The sequence below is a fragment of the Colletes latitarsis genome, chromosome 11, assembly GCF_051014445.1.
Source record: "Colletes latitarsis isolate SP2378_abdomen chromosome 11, iyColLati1, whole genome shotgun sequence".
Lineage (NCBI taxonomy): Eukaryota > Metazoa > Arthropoda > Insecta > Hymenoptera > Colletidae > Colletes > Colletes latitarsis.
Genome location: NC_135144.1, coordinates 15,486,332 through 15,505,429, shown reverse-complemented (window position 1 = coordinate 15,505,429; position 19,098 = coordinate 15,486,332). Strand labels below are relative to the sequence as shown.

General features: G+C 41.6%; 1 protein-coding gene across 10 annotated transcripts in view; it reads left to right on the top strand.

Moving 5' to 3' along the window:
• Positions 1-19,098, top strand: part of P120ctn (adherens junction protein p120) — a 43,720-nt gene that overhangs the window by 17,527 nt on the left and 7,095 nt on the right. Inside the window, exons 2-15 of one of the 10 annotated variants that reach the window (XM_076778653.1) lie at positions 8,419-8,497; positions 9,056-9,121; positions 9,978-10,019; positions 10,110-10,239; positions 10,846-11,128; positions 11,214-11,339; positions 11,585-11,644; positions 12,025-12,647; positions 12,731-13,118; positions 14,106-14,123; positions 15,966-16,279; positions 16,371-16,674; positions 16,821-16,959; positions 17,189-17,312. In XM_076778653.1, coding sequence (XP_076634768.1) covers positions 8,466-8,497; positions 9,056-9,121; positions 9,978-10,019; positions 10,110-10,239; positions 10,846-11,128; positions 11,214-11,339; positions 11,585-11,644; positions 12,025-12,647; positions 12,731-13,118; positions 14,106-14,123; positions 15,966-16,279; positions 16,371-16,674; positions 16,821-16,959; positions 17,189-17,312 — 2,649 coding nt within the window. In that variant the 5' untranslated portion in view covers positions 8,419-8,465. Of the gene's footprint in view, positions 1-8,418; positions 8,498-9,055; positions 9,147-9,977; positions 10,020-10,109; positions 10,240-10,845; positions 11,129-11,213; positions 11,340-11,584; positions 11,645-12,024; positions 12,648-12,730; positions 13,119-14,105; positions 14,124-15,965; positions 16,280-16,370; positions 16,675-16,820; positions 16,960-17,188; positions 17,313-19,098 lie in introns of all 10 variants that reach the window. The other 9 variants (XM_076778662.1, XM_076778660.1, XM_076778659.1 and 6 more) reach the window with 9 other exon arrangements.

The following is a 19,098-nucleotide window of genomic DNA, read 5'->3' as shown; positions in this document are numbered from 1 at the left end:
CGGGCGTCCCTATCTTCAGACCACGGAACCCACCGGCGACGCTCCAGTATCGAGAAACGCGTCCAACTCTCGGTTGCGCTTCATCGATCCTAGAATAGTTTGCGGGACGCCCAGATTGATCGATAGTATCGTTCCTTCTACCTACGCCAAGTTCTACCTAGGCTATTTCTCCGCTTGTCCTAATTTCTCTGACCCCCCCCAAATTAAAGCTTCTACAAATTATATTTCTTTATTTGTAGAGGATGATCCGGTGATTCGAAGAAGGAATAAAATAAATGATAAATGTATTTAGATGTTACTGGTTCGGTGTCTAGATCGTGTCGATACCTTCTCCAAGGTTCGATACCATTCCAGAACGCGGCCTAACTATAAAGGTGTCGGTCGTGTTTGGCGAATATTTCAACACTTTGACCAAGATAGTGATAGGATTTGAGCGAGAAAAGATGTAAGCGTTCAAAGATGTATCGTTGATATCATGAGTAAATACAGTATGCGACAAAATAATAGCACACCCTGAAAGTATGCTATTTCCTTAATTTTAAAAGATTATTTTACTATGGTCGAGGAGTGTATATGAGAACCGAGGGGTCGGTCGAGCGCTTGTGAGAGCGCGACCCCTCTGGTGGCGAGCATGGGAGGCGACGCTACACTGTGAACAGCATTTCCGTCTCGTAAAACTATTATATCTTAATTAAATATATCTTAGATTGAAACTCCGTTGTATTTATTTATCAAATAAATATTCAACAATTCGAAACGCGTCCGAAAGAGTTTGGCGTCGAGGAATCCTTGGAGCATGGTTTAAAAGCGTTGTCGTAAGAATTTCGCGAGAACCGAGAAACGGAGACGAATGACCCAGTGGAAAAGTTGGGGGGTAAGTAAGTTTCCACGGGAAGAATTCATCGGTGCTCGCGAAAAGCGACGGGATGTAGAAGTTGCGCTTGATGAATAGTCCGAGGTCGGATTACCCTTAGGGAACAATTTTCCCAGCGGCGCGCGTCGAGCGTCGATATCGCGAGCAGCATAATCGGTATCATCGTTCTCTGTCCGTCACCGAGTGCCACTTCAGCTTTCGCAGCCGATTTGATCGATGTCCCATGCTGGATACTCTTTTCGTTCGATAGTCGATGGCGGTCCGCTTTTCCATCCTGCGAATCAATTACCTTCTAATGGGAGTTTTGGAGGAGGGACGGCCGTATTACGTCTCGATGGATATCGACGAGAGACTTCGGAACGACGATGCCGCTGGTAATTATTGCCTGTCGCTGCATTTGATACAGGTTCGGGACAGAAAGCGTTCGACAGGCCTCTGAAACCGAATCCAACGACACTTTGTTACTTTGAATCCAACTAAGACCAAGGGGACATCGAATTGTCCGAGCTTGAAATCCTTGCGTACAATAATCCTGATTGTTACAACCGAAATACAAGCAAGTTAAAATGTTTCTAGAAGAAACTGTGTCTGAGGAAGTCGGGAACCTGTTTAGCGCAGTGAAGGAGTCATTGTTTACCGCGAACCGGACACACTGTATTACGTAGGTAGATACATACGCGGTGCTTAGAAATCCTCAGACTAAACTTCTCTAATGAATATGTATTCTATACGCAAGCCGATCTACTCTCGGTTTCGCCGCGTGCAGATGGCGGCCACCGATAACTGAAACGAACGACTTCCGAAAAAGTACACGCCTAAAACCGTGTCGAGACGACGCAGATCCTCTAATTACCACCTCGATGCTCTTTGTCCTCTGTTGCGAACGCGTCCTTTATTTCACACCTCGCACAATAGCTCGTTTCTGTATCTTAATTCAACAACTAATCATTTACAGTACATATAATATCGCGATAAACTTAAAAGTACATTTATCGCTTTCAAATAAAATAAATGGGTCGAAACTATCGAGACTTTCAACAGTTTCTTAACATCGAATCGTATTAAACTGCGTTGCAGAATAATATTCCAACTCCCATCGCCAGTTATTGCTGGCAATATTGGAGGGAGGGGGCAAGAGGGGGGCGAGCCAATTAAAACGAAATCCCGATAAAGAGGATCATTCGCATTAAACGTGTAACTTACGTGACAGAGATTTATCGGTATTCCCGGCTGCGAACTGGTATACATTAATTGTTAAATTTTCAATCCGAAACGCGCATTCTGTTTCGTAACAAAGGATGAACGCGGCCATGCCACGTGATTTGAAATCGTTTCGAATCGAAGCTCCGAGCGAGCTTGCCGGTCCAGCCTGCTATCAAAATTATCTTCTTGTTCCAGTTTCGCTGATGCTTTACCGTAGTTAGTTGCCGACACCGTGGCTGCGCTGCATTTTAAATTAATTTTCACACGCGCGCGTTCCCATAACGCCGAGCAGACCCTCTTGAAACTAATTAAGACAACCGCCGCTTTAGTCTAAAGGACATACTAGAGCAAACTTGTTTCTGTTAAATAACGTAGACTAAAATCCTCTTTCCCAAGTGTAAAAGTTACCAACGACGTCGTGGATCGCGTTTATACACGATTAATATGTTTCAAATGTTTATTAAGATTCTCAGTATCCATTCGCTCTCGGAATAGAGCTCAATTTGGTTGCATTCGGACGATTTATTATTAAATACGAATCTGTATTTATTTTCCGAGCAAAATTACGTATCGTAAATATTTTGTATTTGATACTATCGTTGTTGGTACAGCCTACGGATAGTTTGCATTATTTGTCGACATTTGCAAGGCGTTTGCTTATTTAACAGCGCCACTGTAGCTATTTAAATAAACATCCAAGATCGTAAAGTTCAATGACCACTTTTCGCGTAAAATCCGAGCCATAGCCTGCAGTGCCTCAGGGTTTGCATCTGGGTCTACTATTGTTCTCTGTATTTATGAATGATATCTCTACCCTGCTGCTGAACAATAGAGCCCTATTTTGTCTGAATTATTTGAAAATATTCAATATAGTAAACGCGAGACTGCTATACAGGGTATTCAACCACATCTGGGAAAAATTTTAATGGGAGATTCTGAAGGCCAAAATAAGACGAAAATCAAGAATACCAATTTGTTGATCGAGGCTTCGTTAAAAAGCTATTAACGTTTAAAGTTCAGAAAATGAGATTACAGAATTCTGAGACAGAAAATGAAATTACAGAATTTTTTTTCTCGAAAGTGCGTAGGATTTCGGGGGTGTGTTTATTCACCAAAAAATTTTTTAGAACGATTAACGTTTTTTATACGAATAACAGCTTCTAAATGAAAAGTTCTATTGTGCTATAATTTTGGGTACATAGTATCAAAGAATTGCTAATTGTTTACGTGGAATCACGCAAAAAGCTGCATGGTTTGGTTTTGTGAATTCCCGTGTGGCGCTACGTCATAATCCCTAGAGTATTTATGCCGTAAACCACGCGGCAAGAAATTTCACGGTTCCGACGGCATAAAATCAGTCGAAAACCGTGGTGTTTATTTTTCATCGACCAACAACGGGGGGCTAATTAATTATTTAAAGAAAAAATTTGACTAGTTTCGTAGTTGGTCGGCGGTTTGGGTAGCGTTAGACCAGATGAAAGATGGAAAGATAAACAAAAGCGTAGCCAGTGCACGCGGTTCTCGTCGGCGAGTATTCGTGGTTTGCGTATCGTATGCACTTTTGCCTAAGTGCGAGAGTGTTGCGGCGGCTGTGCAAATCCGGTCACGCGCTGGCGTCGCGACGCGTGCGATTCAGAGCACACAGGGTGGTGAAACGACTTTTCTGCGAAATAACGCCGCCGGGAACCGAGTAAAAGTCGAATTTCGTTGTCGACGTTTCATCTCGATCGCTTATATTTCAAAGACGCGGAGAAACATTTTACTTAAATCTTTGAACAAGATAGGAATGATTTCGATACAGCTACGTTAGTTTTCACGATAAATATTGTATAAAATATTATTTTAACCTACAGTAACTCTAGTATTTAATCGTATTAAGATATTCTAAGGTTACGAAAATAAAGGAGTGACTGGAAATGGTGCAACAGAAGGATATACACTGCTGTTCATAAGTGTTTAGGCACTCTTCTTTTCATGTATTATTGACACAGAATTATGTTTATCAAAAAACATTACAATAAAATGAAATACTTATCTAAAACGCAGTTCAATTGTATCGAATTAGTTTTACTACCCTTTACCTGAGCTTGACCTGAGTTGTAGGAATTCCCGGAAATATTTTTCAGTCAGGTAGATTGTAGTGTCTTGTGAAAAGATTGTAGTAAAATGTGCAAGCTATGGTCAGTTGTAGTTTGATATTCACACTGTTAACATCGTGAGCGAAATATCAAGTGACAGTTATTTAAAATGCCTCCAAGAAGAGAACTAAGTATTGAAACACATGCGTTTATAATAGCTTACCATACAGCTGGCATAAGTAATCGACAAATTGTCAAAAAAATGAAATTAAACCATGGAAAGGTCGACTATAACGTCAAAAAGTATCGGGAAAGTGGCAGTTTTTAAATAAAAGACGTAGTGGAAGACCAAGAGCGACATCACCTCAGAATTAAATGTTGGTCGCTCAAAACCAGTGTTTCTACGGTGAAACGTTGTCTACAGGAAGCCAACCTCCATGGACGTATTGCTATGAAAAAATCATTACTACGTAAACAAAATAAGCAAAAGCGACTTAAAGGGGCGCGTGAACACCAACATTGGTCGATAGATGATTGGAACAAGGTTTTATGGACGGATGAGTCCAAATTTCAAGTGTTCGGTACCCGTAGGCGAATATTCGTGAGAAGATCTGTGGGCGAACGTGCCAGAGAAGAGTGTATTGCCGCTACCGTAAAGCATGGAGGTGGTTCAGTGATGATTTGGGGCTGTTTCGCTGGGACTCGTCTAGGAGATATTGTGAAAATTGACGGAATATTAAGGAAAGAAGGCTGCCGAGAAATTTTTAGATAAAAATTTTATCTTTCAACAAGATAATGACCCAAAACATACGTCTAAAGTATGTAAAGACTATTTACACCATTTAAAGGTGGAAGGAACAATTAAAATTATGGAATGGCCTCCTCAGAGCTCGGACTTAAATCCGATCGAATTTCTGTGGGAAGAACTGGACCGGGTAATACGGCAATCAGCTTCAACATCAGTTAGTGATATGTGGAACAAGCTTCAATCAACTTGGACCTCAATAACTTCAGAAAGTCTCGTAAAACTTATTGCCAGAATACCTCGGTTGTGCGTTGCGATCGTCCAATCAAGAGGAGGTTACATAGATGAGACAAAAATTTAAATTAAGGGTTTTAATTTTCGCATTTATGTAGTATACTTCCATAAATGTATATATGGATGTACATAAAAAATAAATATTTTCCCATTTTTCCTGAGTTTTTATATGATTTATGCTTTTATTGAGAATGCCTAAACATTTAGGAGCGGTAGTGTAGTCTCACGTTGAAGCTAGTATTTTGCCTCGTTCCGAGAATCCGTCTAGGTATCTCTGCATCTACGACCTCGTTTCACATCACCCGGTACGTTATAATCGCACGCGATAACATTAAAAATTGCTTTTAGGACGTGCCCAACGGTTAATCATCGCTACAATCATCTTTTTGATGTATCAGCGACTCGCGTCACCTCCGGCGAGAGTCAGAACGATTAAAAACGCGGAATTTTGGACGAGGGAAGTGATTGCACGCGATTGTAGGGCAGCGGAGAGACGTCGCCAGCGGGACGTTCGTCCCGGTTCGTTTCAAAAAGGGATGTTCGCGAATTCGTTCTGACGTATAAAAAATTTAATATGCTAGACATTATTACGTGACAAAGCTTCGGGCGACGCTGGCCTACATTTTCGGCCGCCGCGATAGTGCAACGAGTCAAAATAATTCCAAGCTTCCGCGAACATTTTCAGACTCGTCAAAATCTCAAACGAAAATTGTTTCGCGAACGGCTTTTATATTTTATAAGCTGTTTTTGGTATATTAATCGTTGATTTACCAACACCGCGTTCTTCTAACTGTATTCGAATATACCTACTAAAATATTAAACAGAAATTCTGCTTTGGTTGTGGCAAGAGGAAATGAACAGAATTTTCTTACTATTGATCCGTTTCTCGCAATGCACCCTGTATAACATTTTGCAGTCGCTGCTCCTCGTTCGGAAGCTTTGTAACTCTTTGCGAGACGCCTGTTATGCCCGCGTTCAGGGAATTTTCGAGACCCTTTTGCGCCCTTGGTTTCGCAAAGTTCCGTCCAGCGGCTCGCGAACTTTAGTTTCCAATCTCTGTGCGTTTTCGGAAATTCAGGCCGCTCTGTTCTCCGCATGCGCAACGTTTCGAGAATATCAACTAGCCCTGTGTGTGGCTTCTCGAGAATTTCGCTCCCGCTCTACGAAAATTGGTTCCGTTTTCATTTTACCCTCGAAGCTTTCGCAACTTTGTCCCTGGAAATTCGTAGAAATTCGCTCGCGGATCCGCGTTGAGAATTTTGATAAATTCAAAATCCGATTACTCTCGAAAATGTCTGCAGCCTTTCGTGTATAACGAAACGCATCGAGAACGAAAGTGGAACGACGGCGGAGGGCGGCACTCGCGGCTTTTACGCGTCGCAATTTTTCGAACGTAACATTTTTATTCGTCGTTGGGAAATAAAATCATTCCTAATTGCGTATCCGTGATATTTGAAGGGAAAACGAGACGTTATTGTAGTTAAATTCCTTTGTTGGCGGGCTGGTTCGCGGCAAAGAAACGAGAACTAGAATGTGGGTAGTCGGACGATGCGTGATGGAGGAACTCCGTGGACATAATCGTTTGTTCGTTCGGTGGTTAACAGAGAGTCGCGGAAGGACGAGTCGAGCGATCATTCACCGACTTTTCGTCGGAATTATTAAGGAAACCGTAATGGTCGTCGCGCAGCTGACTTTACCGAGTCTGGTAAAAAGATGGCGACAATGGCGAAGCACAAAGTTCCACTCGAAGAGACGGCCAAGATGGAAAAACGGAACGTAACAGCGAGAAGTATTTGTTTAAGTCCTGGTTCTCTTGTTTCGCTTTCGACCTGGATTCACTCGACCCGAGAGAAGAGATCGATGTTACTGGTAGTGCATACAGGCGTTCCTAATCGACGATAACGTGATTATTACTTGAAAAAGAAGCATGCGTGGAAGCTCGTTCCACGAGTTGTTCCCCGCGAGACTCGAGGAAACGATTTACGTTCAGCTTGTCGATTACGGTGACGCGATAGACTTTTAAAATTGCAGATCAGGTGACAGCCTGTCGATATAAAATATCAGACTCAGAAAATATGCCCTCCTTTCGGTATTACAAAATTTCCACTTTGGTTCCTATATCGGAAATATTAAAGCTAATATTTTCATTTAATATCCTGCCGCGTAGAATGTTTAAATTGCATTCATCTAGAGACTCGACTCGGTAGTTATTTTCTACTTGTGCAGTACTCTATTTCTATTGATTGTTCGGTTAATAGCAGGAGTTTATACTTGTTTACAAGCTTTCGATTAACCGGACGATTTCATTCGTTTTGATGTAATCCTGGTTTCCATTGTATCGTACAAAGCTAGAACCGAAGCTATGCACACATTCAATGACTCATTCATTTATCGTTTACAGCACTGTCGACTCGGTCGGGGTTAATCCTTTCAGGGCTCGGTTTCACTTTCCTGTTTTGTACCAGATAGTTGGCGAGGGAAAGTACAAGACCAAACAAACTTTTTACAGAGCTTGTTAGTCGAGAAGATTTAAACAAAGAGGAGAACAAAATGAAATCGAGCACACTCGATTTCAACCCACTCTCGTCAACGCCGAATCGACCTTTTTCCTGCCTTTCTATATTTTACATAGAAGAATAATTTTTTTTCGATAAAGAAAACAGTACGATAACTGGAAATTAAATCTGCCAGTTGGATAGAATGCTGAATCTTTTTAAAATTCTGAGACGGTGGACGCGTTAGAAAAATTAGTTGGGGAACCTTTTCCGTGGGTGTGTGCGTGCGGCGCGGCGGTACGCTAGGGATAATCGAAAAGCGGAATGAAAGAGCGCCGGTGCGACAAATTAATTAAACTCTTCTGCTCGTTTTATATTTTAGTGCCGTGATTACGCGCGATACCTGCGACACGTCCTGCCCGCGTTAAATCCGCGAGCTATGCGCAACTGATAAAATTAATTAACGCCTTGGAGAGTACCGCGGGGGGAAGGGGGGGGGGGGAAGATGAACGTTAATCGTGGCAGAGCGGTTCTGTGCCGGCTCGAAATGGAATTAACGTTTAACGAGGTTTCGCGGTGGTTATTTAAGGTACCGCGTGCTTGTTTTTTTCCCCGTATGGTCGATTAAAAAAATGCTCGATAGTAAGAGATAAAAAAAATTCGTAAAACATATCTAATTGTCTCTTTGTCCGTTGTTTTAATCTTTCCTTTTTCTCGTGTGCTTCCAGGGGACGTCATCGACTGCTGAGCGGCAAGAGACGAAAAATCAGCTGGTATGTCAAATAATCAGCTGGTTGACTCCTGTCTGTAAGTGTCTTTCTCTCCACGAACTCTCGAGAGACTCGTAACCGATCAGTCTCGCGTTCTTTTCCCTCCGTGAAACGCGTCACTGTCGTACCGAACGAATTCTTCGCTTCTCTTCTACTCGCGTAGCAGAACTCTTCAATTTCGTTGATTGGCAACCCAGAAAGAAACTTACTTCTATTCTCTGTCGCTTGTTTGGCCCGTTGATCCTCGCGCCTGGTCCAAGGACGGGATCGACGGCCGTTTATCACGAAAAAGACAGTTACAACATTTCTCTCGAATTCGTATCGGGAGCACGGTAGACTCGGCACTCCTAATTAGCGATCGAGTCGATACCAAATCGATACTTACGGATGTCAGCCCGCAAAATATCGAAGACGTAGACGTATCGAAAGTATATCGATATCTCTTCGATGCTTGTATAAATGTATCGACACTTTCGTAGAAATACCAAATAAGGATCGATTCCTGAAGCATCGTTAAAATCGCGACACATATCGATAGAATCGGTATCGATCCGATCGCTACTTCCAATAATCCGAGCGAAATTGTTAATGTCAGGCTGGTGAATCGTCGGCTCGAGCGGAGACAGGAGCACAGCATTACGCGCACCGAGATCACGCAGAGGTGACTAACATGACCTAATCACGAGGTTAGTCATTCTGACTGCGAGTGTACAATTAAATACAGTCATTCATCGATCCATCTTTGATCAGTTTTTCTTCTTCGTGTTCCATCATTCAACAGCTTCTTCGGCGTCGCACAGCGCGTACAACGCGAGTTTCTTCGACCAATTGCAATTATATGTATAGTAAATTTGTTTGTTTCGATAGCGTGTATCGTTGAACGCACTGTGAGTCGTCCGCGATTAGGCCCAACATCGAGACATTCGATGCTGAAATAAAGACGTACTGGTTCTCGATCAGTTCGCGTTGGGCTCGCAGAGAGGATCTCGCAGCATCTCGCGAAGGAAATCATCCATCGACCGTAATCGTGCGGTTTTCGTTAGTCGGAACACGGACAGAACGTACACGTGACTATCAGAATGAATAACTTCAGCCGTACTAACGTGTGTGTTCGTTTAGCATGCTGGGAATGGTGTGCAAGTAATTGTGTGTGCGTGTGCGAGACAAGGACAAGAGTAGTTTAGCGTAATTACAAGTATTTCTGGATACTTTGCTTTGTTCCTCGGCCAGTGGCTCGCAGATCAAACGTTCTTTTCTGTGTCGCTTTATTTTATTGTTTCTTTCACGACGATACTTACTTCGAGACGCACGAATCATTCGCTTACCTGCTCTTTTTATTTTATTTTTAGGATTCATCGATCATTCCTGCCATTCTTTTAGAAATATTGTTTATCGAGCATCCGAGATCTCGCATCTAGTCGTAGAGATTTGATAATTAAACATTGTTTCTGTGGAATTTCAGTGGTGCAATCGATCGTTTTAGGAGCGCGGAATGTAATTTCTTTTTGCTTTTGCAGACGCGTCCTCCAGGAAAAAGGTCCCGACATGCCGCAATACACGTAAGTTATCGAACCACTGAATAAATCACTGATTGTTCCCGGCACGATTCCACCCAGCTCTAATTGATCATTATTGTGGACGTTTTGCAGCGGACAGAGTGATGCAGATTACCACGGAAGTAACGGTCAGGCGGACACCCACTCGTTGCATTCGTCTCATTTGTCTGTCCAAGAGGATCCGTTACTCATCCGGTCTCATAAGCAGCAAACTACTCAACAAGTGAGATTCGTTTTCAATTTCGTCCGCATACTAAATTGCCCAACGCGCCAGGCTACGATTATTTCTCTTTTTCTCACCGAATCCAACACCGTTTGACAAAAGTTGATTTCTAAAAGGCGAGTATGATCCGCGAAAGATTAATTTACAGTGCAAAAGGCCGGATATGATCCGCAAAAGAGTTAATTTCGAGAGCAAAACCTGCATTCGAACGAAAGTCAAACGACTGCTCAAAGCCACTTAGCAGCCCCATCCGCCATATCGATTGGCTCTTCCATCGTTCTATTTCTCGCCTTTTCGCGGAAACCTCCGACCATGTGCTCATTGTCTTCCAAACTCTTGTTGCAATCGTATCTGACGTGAATCGCATTCGGAGAAGTAGCCCTGATCAATTGAATTTTATGCTCGTGGAAGCTCCGTATTTGTTTCACGAGTTGCTCGAAAGTTACCTAAAGTCTTCTGGACGATGATCGAAAAAATGAAAAGAAGTAGCCTTTTTTTGGCAGTCGAATGGTGCCAATGGGAATCCCTTTTCTATTCTAAAACGCGTATTGTAAGATTTTTGGTAATTTGTTTGAAAGAAACTGTGCAACATTGACATTTACCCAGGTGACAAGCGTGTCGAAAGTGGTCCGCGAGGTAACACACATGGAGCCGGACCCGGGTGCAGTGAGCTACATGTCAGTGCCATTGATGTCTCAAGACTACCAGCACGCGGATCCGCGGTACACGGCGGACGCGTACATGGTTGGTTTCGACCATTACGAGCCCTACCTTGGCTATCCACCGCAGCCAGGCTATCCAGGACCTCATGGCATCTACATGCCGCGCTCGCACTCCCCTCATAGTCCTCATAGTCCCTCGGAGCACAGTCGTGCCTCGCCCTCACACGGTAACCGAATAACAATATTTCCCCAACGATTTGAATTTCGATAGCAATCCAACGTATAACGTAAATTGTTCTGTTTCTTTCGAAGAATACATGCGTAAAGCGGCGCCGTACGTAGAAGGCGGTTACAACGACATCGATCCTGGTCTGAATCCCGCTTTGCAAGATCATTATCGTATTACTCCTAGTCCTGGTGGTCCCGGAGATCAATATGGTACGTTCGAACGGAAGAAAAATACTCTAAACCCGACCACGAAATCGCTTAGTTTCCAGCTACGGACGAGAATAGGATTTTTGTTAGGGTCATCGAGGTTTGACCCAGACAGTCCCGTAATGAGACATTCAGCTATCGCGTTGCAGCGCGTCGCGGCTATTTGTCTGGTCGTGCACGGGACACAGCATAATTCGCTTTAATTATCTCCATGCCTGACATTCGTTGTTATTTTGTGTCCTCTCTAGATCAAATCAGCAACTCTTGGAATATGGATGACTCCGGCGAACCCTCGCAACATCCTCATGGTAGGGTCACATCAATAATTTATTTAACACTTGCTGTTTCTCTCTCTCTTCTGCCTCTGTTTCTCACTGAGCTTCATCTTCTCGCGTCGATCGAACGATCATCTTTCACGCAGCTCCATATTCCGCTAAACGCCACCGATAATGCGAATGAATTATGCGCGTTTCACGTGTTTGGATGCTGCAACCGCCAATCGGACCTTCGATAATTCGAGGCCTTTGGGTCACCGATTTAGATGAAACACACTCTACGCCCGTAGATCTACGGATCCTAGTTACGAAAATGTAACACTTTAAGAGCACGTAATAGGTGCCTGAATCGGTGACCCGAAGCCTTTGGATTTGTCAGATCTAAATCGGTTCCCTTTCGAATGTGACCGTAGATGAGAGTAAAGTGCCCTACGGTTACGTGTCTCCGTCCCCCTATGGACCTGTCGGGTACGGCCCTGGCGTTGGGGTAGGTCCAGTGGCAGTTCCTAGCGACGTACCTGGCTACGACGAAGGCCATCCGGTGCCTCTGTCCTCGGGAGTTCCGCCCGGAATGTTCGAGGACGAGGTTCATCTCCAGCGGTTGCAGTCCCGGCACCCGGTCGTGCCTGGAATGGCCAGCCCGTTGGACGATGATCAGAAGTCGATGAGATGGCGAGACCCGAACCTGTCCGAGGTGATCGGCTTCCTGAGCAATCCGAACAACATCATTAAGGCGAACGCGGCGGCGTATCTGCAGCACCTATGCTACATGGACGACCCCAATAAACAGAAAACGCGAAGCCTAGGCGGTATACCGCCGTTGGTGCAGTTGCTGGATCACGATAATCCGGACGTGTACAGAAACGCCTGCGGGGCTTTGAGAAACTTGTCTTACGGTAGACAGAACGACGAGAACAAGAGGGCCATCAAAAACGCCGGAGGAGTCCCAGCATTGATCAATTTATTGCGCAGGACGTCCGACGCGGATGTCAAGGAATTGGTCACCGGGGTGCTGTGGAATCTATCTTCCTGCGAGGTGAGCACACCAGGGATAGGATTCAAACTTTTTGCATACCATAATATTTACCGTTTATTACACATTATCGTGAACGATTTCAGGATCTAAAGAAGTCCATCATCGACGACGGCGTGACGATGGTGGTGAACAACATAATCATACCACACAGCGGCTGGGATCCGAGTTCCTCGAGCGGCGAGACTTGCTGGTCGACCGTTTTCAGAAACGCGTCCGGTGTTCTGAGAAACGTGTCCAGTGCCGGGGAATACGCGAGGAAAAAGTTACGCGAGTGCGAGGGACTGGTGGACGCGTTACTGTACGTGGTACGGTCGGCCATCGAGAAGTCCAATATCGGCAATAAAATAGTGGAGAATTGCGTCTGCATCCTGAGAAATCTGAGCTATCGGTGTCAAGAGGTCGAAGACCCGAATTACGACAAACATCCTATCCAATCGACGGTACAGAACAGGGTGGCAGCACCGGCCAAAGGTGAGAACCAGTCGACCCGACTTTTTGTTGCATTCTGAGAATGAGAAAAATGTACCTTCCTTTGCCATGACAAATACACGGGTTTCCTCAGTGGGCATGTGGTGACACGCATGCGGCCAACTTGTGTGCGCGCTGATAATAAGCAGTTTACCTTTCCCCGAAGCGACGATAAGATAAGACAAGAAGAAATACGTATTTCCATTAACTTTAACGGGGGAAACAGTTTTTAATAGAACTCTCGAACGGGTGTAATTTAGAATCATTACTCGCGTTAGAAAAATATGGTAGCTGTTAAGTTATTGTGATCGTAGACTCTCTATCTCGGAACAAGTCGAGCCGTTGATCGATGGAAATTAGCTTTGCTGAAAGTAGGCTCAACGTTTAGTTCTAGAGATAATTTTACAGTTCAGGGGATAGAGTGAATTGAAACGAGAAGGATGAAGCACTTTAAAGTGTAATTTACGCCCGCTTGGCAGCCAACAGTACTGTACAGTAATCAGTCGCATATAGACGATGTGTATTAATACTTTCTTGAGTATGAAATGTGCAAAATAGTAGTTAGAACTAGTAGATAACCCCGAACACCCACAGAGTCTATTAAAATTATACACACTTACGTACACTTAACCGTTCATTGTGATGCTTACGTCTGTTTGAAGTTGTTCATACCGCTTCAATATTTGATGGAAAAATGTTTTTGCAAAATCTCTTTTAGCACACGATGATTAGCAAAGACCCACTACACTGATTTTTCTGTTTCTTTCCGATGTGTCTTAATTCGGCTTGAGTGTCTCCATTATGATTTTAAACTTGTTTAACTTGTCTTGATTTGATGTTTCGGTAGATCGATGATCCTACCTAACATGTTTATTATTTATTTTTTAAAGAAAAACGAATGTATAAAATTTGGAAACAAACAAATAACATGTAAAGAAGTTATACCCTTCCTAGTTTAGCATGGATTAAAATGTGTTTCAATCTTTTTAGCATACAGTTTATGTCAAGGTAAGACATTCTTGTAATTCCATCTCTAATTTAGTTTCTTTTTTCTTTTGGAAGTCTGATTAGTCAGTGCATGGTTTGCTTTTTGACGATTAGTCATCGATTTTACTAACAATTCACCGTTAATTATCTCTTTTAAAATCGATACATTATTCGAATTTAGAGACACGTACAAATCGTGGTCATGATCATGGTTCCAATATTGGTTACTTTGTCACGCTTCAATTTTTATCCGAATCACACAGGAAAACGACTTATTACATTACACGTGTATTCGTTCGAACAAATTCCATAAAACACTAAACAATTGCATCTTTAACTAAATAGAAAATATTAGTGGCCCTGAATAGTTCAGTTATACATATAGAGTTCAGAGATATACAATCTGATCAAGAATATGCTTTTGCTTTTGCAAGGTGTTACTATTAATATCGTTAGTGCAATTTCAACTATTATTGTGCTCAAATAGTGCATCTCTCTTTTAGTTCATTTTGTATATGTCTGCTGCAGTGGCTTCTGCTAGCCTAATGTGTCGCGCACTGCATTTCAATATTACCAGGTTTTTAAAAAAAAGGTTTAACACTTTAGGCAAGTACTATAAATTCCTAAAGTCTTAAATTCCTTTTATTAAATACCCTGTACAAAGAGCAATAGCTCCTTAACACATTTGCATCATTGATGTATACAGGGTGTACAGCCACTCTGGTAAAAATTTGAGTGGGAGATTCTAGAGACTAAAATAAGATGAAAATCAAGAATACCAGTTTGTTGATTGGACCTTACATCCAATGTATTTTTTCATTGTTTGAATTTTGTATCATTAAAATCCTCCAATCCGTTCAGGATTTATGACATTTTAGGTACATATGAAATTTCATGGCAACATTTCTAACCTCACATCATATTTTCGGAAAAGAATTTTTTTCTCGAAAGTGCGTAGGATTTCGAGGGTATGTCTATTCACCAAAAATGATTGGAATTGATCCCCGCAACTGCATATAATTTTTCCAGAATGATTCGAAATTTTTTAATTTTGTCGAAAAATTTGTCCATCTACTCGATTTTTTTCCTTGAAAGTGCGTAGGATTTCGAGGGTATGTCTATTCACCAAAAATGATTGGAATTGATCCCCGCAACCGCATATAATTTTTCCAGAATGATTCGAAATTTTTTAATTTTGTCGAAAAATTTGTCCATCTACTCGATTTTTTTCTTTGAAAGTGCGTAGGATTTCGGGGGTATGTCTATTCACAAAAAATGATTGTAATTGTCCCCTGCAACCGCATATAAATTTTCCAGAATGATTTGAAATTTTTTAATTTAACTTTTTAATAACTTTTTAACGAAGCCTCAATTAAGCAATTGATATTCATGATTTTCGTCTTATTCGCATTGTGAATGAATAGTTGTGGCCAAGAACAAACCACAGAAATATTAAATTTGCAATATTTTTTGAAACGTGTATTGAATACAATTTTGATGAAAATATGATGCAAATGAGTTGTTGAATGTATTGGAATGGTTTGGAAATTATCAGCCATATATGAAACCAAGATATCTCATAGACTTTATTAAAAACTAACGTTTCAACCGGTAGCTACGTTAGATATTCAATACTACGACGAACATTACTGTTCAACGTCAGTTCGTAGCTTTAGTTTTCCTTCGGGTGCATGTTACAAGTTATCATAACCTTAAAATTTCAAGTCAAACTCGTTCCATGCACCTCGTATTAAGGAATACGCAACCGTCGATCGATGCAACACGATTCATGCAACTGTTATTAGATTAATCAGACGCAATCTCCTTCTAAATTAATGTTAGTCTCGAATGATTGTGCCCCAGGTGAGAATTTGGGTTGCTTTGGCGGCAGTAAGAAGAAAAAGGACGGTCAACCGGTACAGAAGGAAACAACAGCGTCTCGTACAACCAGTCCCAGAACGGAACCAGTCAGAGGCATGGAGTTGCTCTGGCAACCGGAGGTGGTCCAATCATATTTGAAACTTTTGCAGACTTGCTCAAACCCGGAAACGTTAGAGGCGGCTGCTGGAGCTCTCCAGAATCTGGCAGCCTGCTACTGGCAACCTAGCATTGAAATTCGTGCAGCTGTGAGAAAGGAGAAAGGACTTCCAATTTTGGTAGAGTTGCTGCGAATGGAGGTGCGAAATCGGTGAAAATTCAATGTCATTAACACTTTCAGAAATGTATAGTTAGATTTAATTCGTTCGTTCTTCTTTTCCTTTTACTCAGGTGGATCGTGTTGTTTGCGCTGTGGCAACAGCGCTCAGGAACCTCGCAATAGACCAACGCAATAAGGAGCTGATAGGGAAGTATGCGATGCGTGATCTCATTCAAAAGTTACCTTCAGGCAATAACCAACACGATCAGGGGACCAGCGACGACACAATCGCTGCGGTTCTGGCCACTTTGAACGAAGTTATCAAAAAGAACGCCGAGTTCTCACGATCGTTGCTGGACGCAGGCGGCGTCGACAGACTAATGAACATAACCAGGCAACGCCAGAAGTACACACCTCGTGTTCTTAAATTCGCAGGTAAGAATTTTATTTATATAACTGCTATCGTTTTAGAAGACAACGACCGATTAATCGATTTGATCGATGATTCGGAAAAGGTTTAAGCCTCAAGGGACCATAGCCAGCATTAACTGAAAGGATAATGAAATCCGGTATTTTTTTAGGACAAGTTTTATTCACAATGTGGCAGCATCAAGAACTGAGAGACGTTTACAAGAAACATGGATGGAAGGAGCAAGATTTCGTCACGAAAACGGTGGCAGCACGAAACTCAGGGCCTAATTCACCCAATAATGCAAATAGGTAAAGATTCGTCGATCAACCGATCGATTAATTTCCTTTATATTTTTCGATTCAGCCCTTACTTTCTTCTTAAAAGTAGATAAAGTTTCATTTTCGTTGTTTATGTTGGGGACTCTGCAGTTATTTCTTGCGTATATGCTTTACACGTTCGTTTATACTTGATTTGATAGTTTAAGTTGAGCAGAGTCCAAGTCTGGTTTCGAACGTTTCGATTCTACGTTGATTGTAGTTACGATTGTAGCACTTTGAACCGGCCGATGGCGAGTCAAGGAAGTACCAGATACGAGGACCGAACGATTCAGAGAGCGAATATGAATTCTAATAACGTTGGTCGACCCACTATATATCAGTCTGTAAGTAACAATAATTAATAGTACTGTCGGTGAATACGTCTTTGCGTAGTTTCTACTAGTTGAGTCGGGTACCGTGTCTCTCACGACGAAGCGAAAGTATAAAAAGTAGTTTTTGAAAGCTCTGGAGAGAATAAAATAATAGAACACGGGTCCTGTTCCGTATAATCTTTTAACGACACTTTGCCCGATTATTATGTTCGTTTAGTTCGCAGTTACCACGATTTTATTTACAAGTGTCTAAGAAAAGATCAAATGTCCAGAAGAGTTTTAAAGATTAACGAAAGTAACGTACAGCGATTATGTTGTAGAACGAGATTTTATTTTCAAATTAAGTCTTCCTCTTGTACGTGTGCAGGTACATTGTCGATTGCAATAGATTTAATATACGCGCAGTTTACACGATAGATAAGATTTTTATTTACTTCTTGTTCGTTCCAAAAGTCGAACGGTTACGTAGGGGACGTTTCTCTAGATCTAACTTGTACACAGATCGGTTTTGTTGTTTTCTCTTTTTTGTTAATTTTTATATTATATATATCCGCGACAGAGATATTGGCATTTCCGTAATCGAAATGCATTTGAGAATTATTAGGAAAGATATATCGTATATATGTATGTATGGAAGAATATGTAAGGCCGTAATAATCATTATGGCGCTATAATAATCACGACACTTTATTTATAATATTTATCCGCTTGCACGAAATCAGACAGAACCGGAAGACCATTATACGAGCATGTAACAAGTGAAAAATTAATGAACGTTGTAAGAGCATAGTTGTGATACAGAGAAGACAGTTACTTAAACGAACATTATAAGTGTATAAACTAAGTCAATTAACAAGTACCAATTATCACCGTGTTTTATGCTATGGAACAATATTTGCTAGTACAGTATTACTGTAGATCGTATGCGATATGCATAAAACAGTCCATGGAATTATCAAATGTCTAACAATTTTTACACAATAATCTACACTTATATAACGTGAACGAAGTAGAGACGCGATGTTATCGGGTAACGGAGAGAATTTATGTTATGTACAAGAAGTACGTTACACAGTGAGTCAATACAATGCAACAATATATTACAGATTTCGCGTAGAAATACTGACTTATATAGGATTGCCCACGAATACCGTTGTTGTTGAGGTGTATAATTTAGTTTCATCGATACGTACGATGTAAATCTTCTCGATTATCCGATGCACATGATTGTTTATCACGGCACTCGAAATATTTTTCGTTTCGTTGAACTTTTCGTATACGTTCGGACTTTTATACAAACGAGGCACGATAAACAAATTATGCTGTAACGAACAAAGATTTTCAATTCCTTTAAATTTACAGAACGAGTAAAAATTTTGTTCGTTTATACGAAATTACTGTACTTACGATAAGACGAGAGAAATTTATCCGCGAAAGTCCAGTTACGTACGATACTCGTAACGAATAACTCTACAGCGTTAAATTTCTTCTAACGTTTCAAATGATTTTTCTCATTAATTCACTTTATTAAATACGCCATCTATTAATAAGGAGTATGAGTCTATATATGAATTACATATACAAAAGTTGAAGCGTCGGATTGTTAACTTAGTGTTAAAGTGTGTCTCGCATAATTCTATGATTGTATAAGGAACTAGGTATTACAGGACCAAATACTTGACATTTTTTATGATTAGGGAGCACATCTGGCCGAACGATTACTACGAAAATTGTTGTAATTTCAAAGTTATGTCCTTGGTGCACTAGGTCTTTCAGTTAGAAGTTAACGATGCAAAGT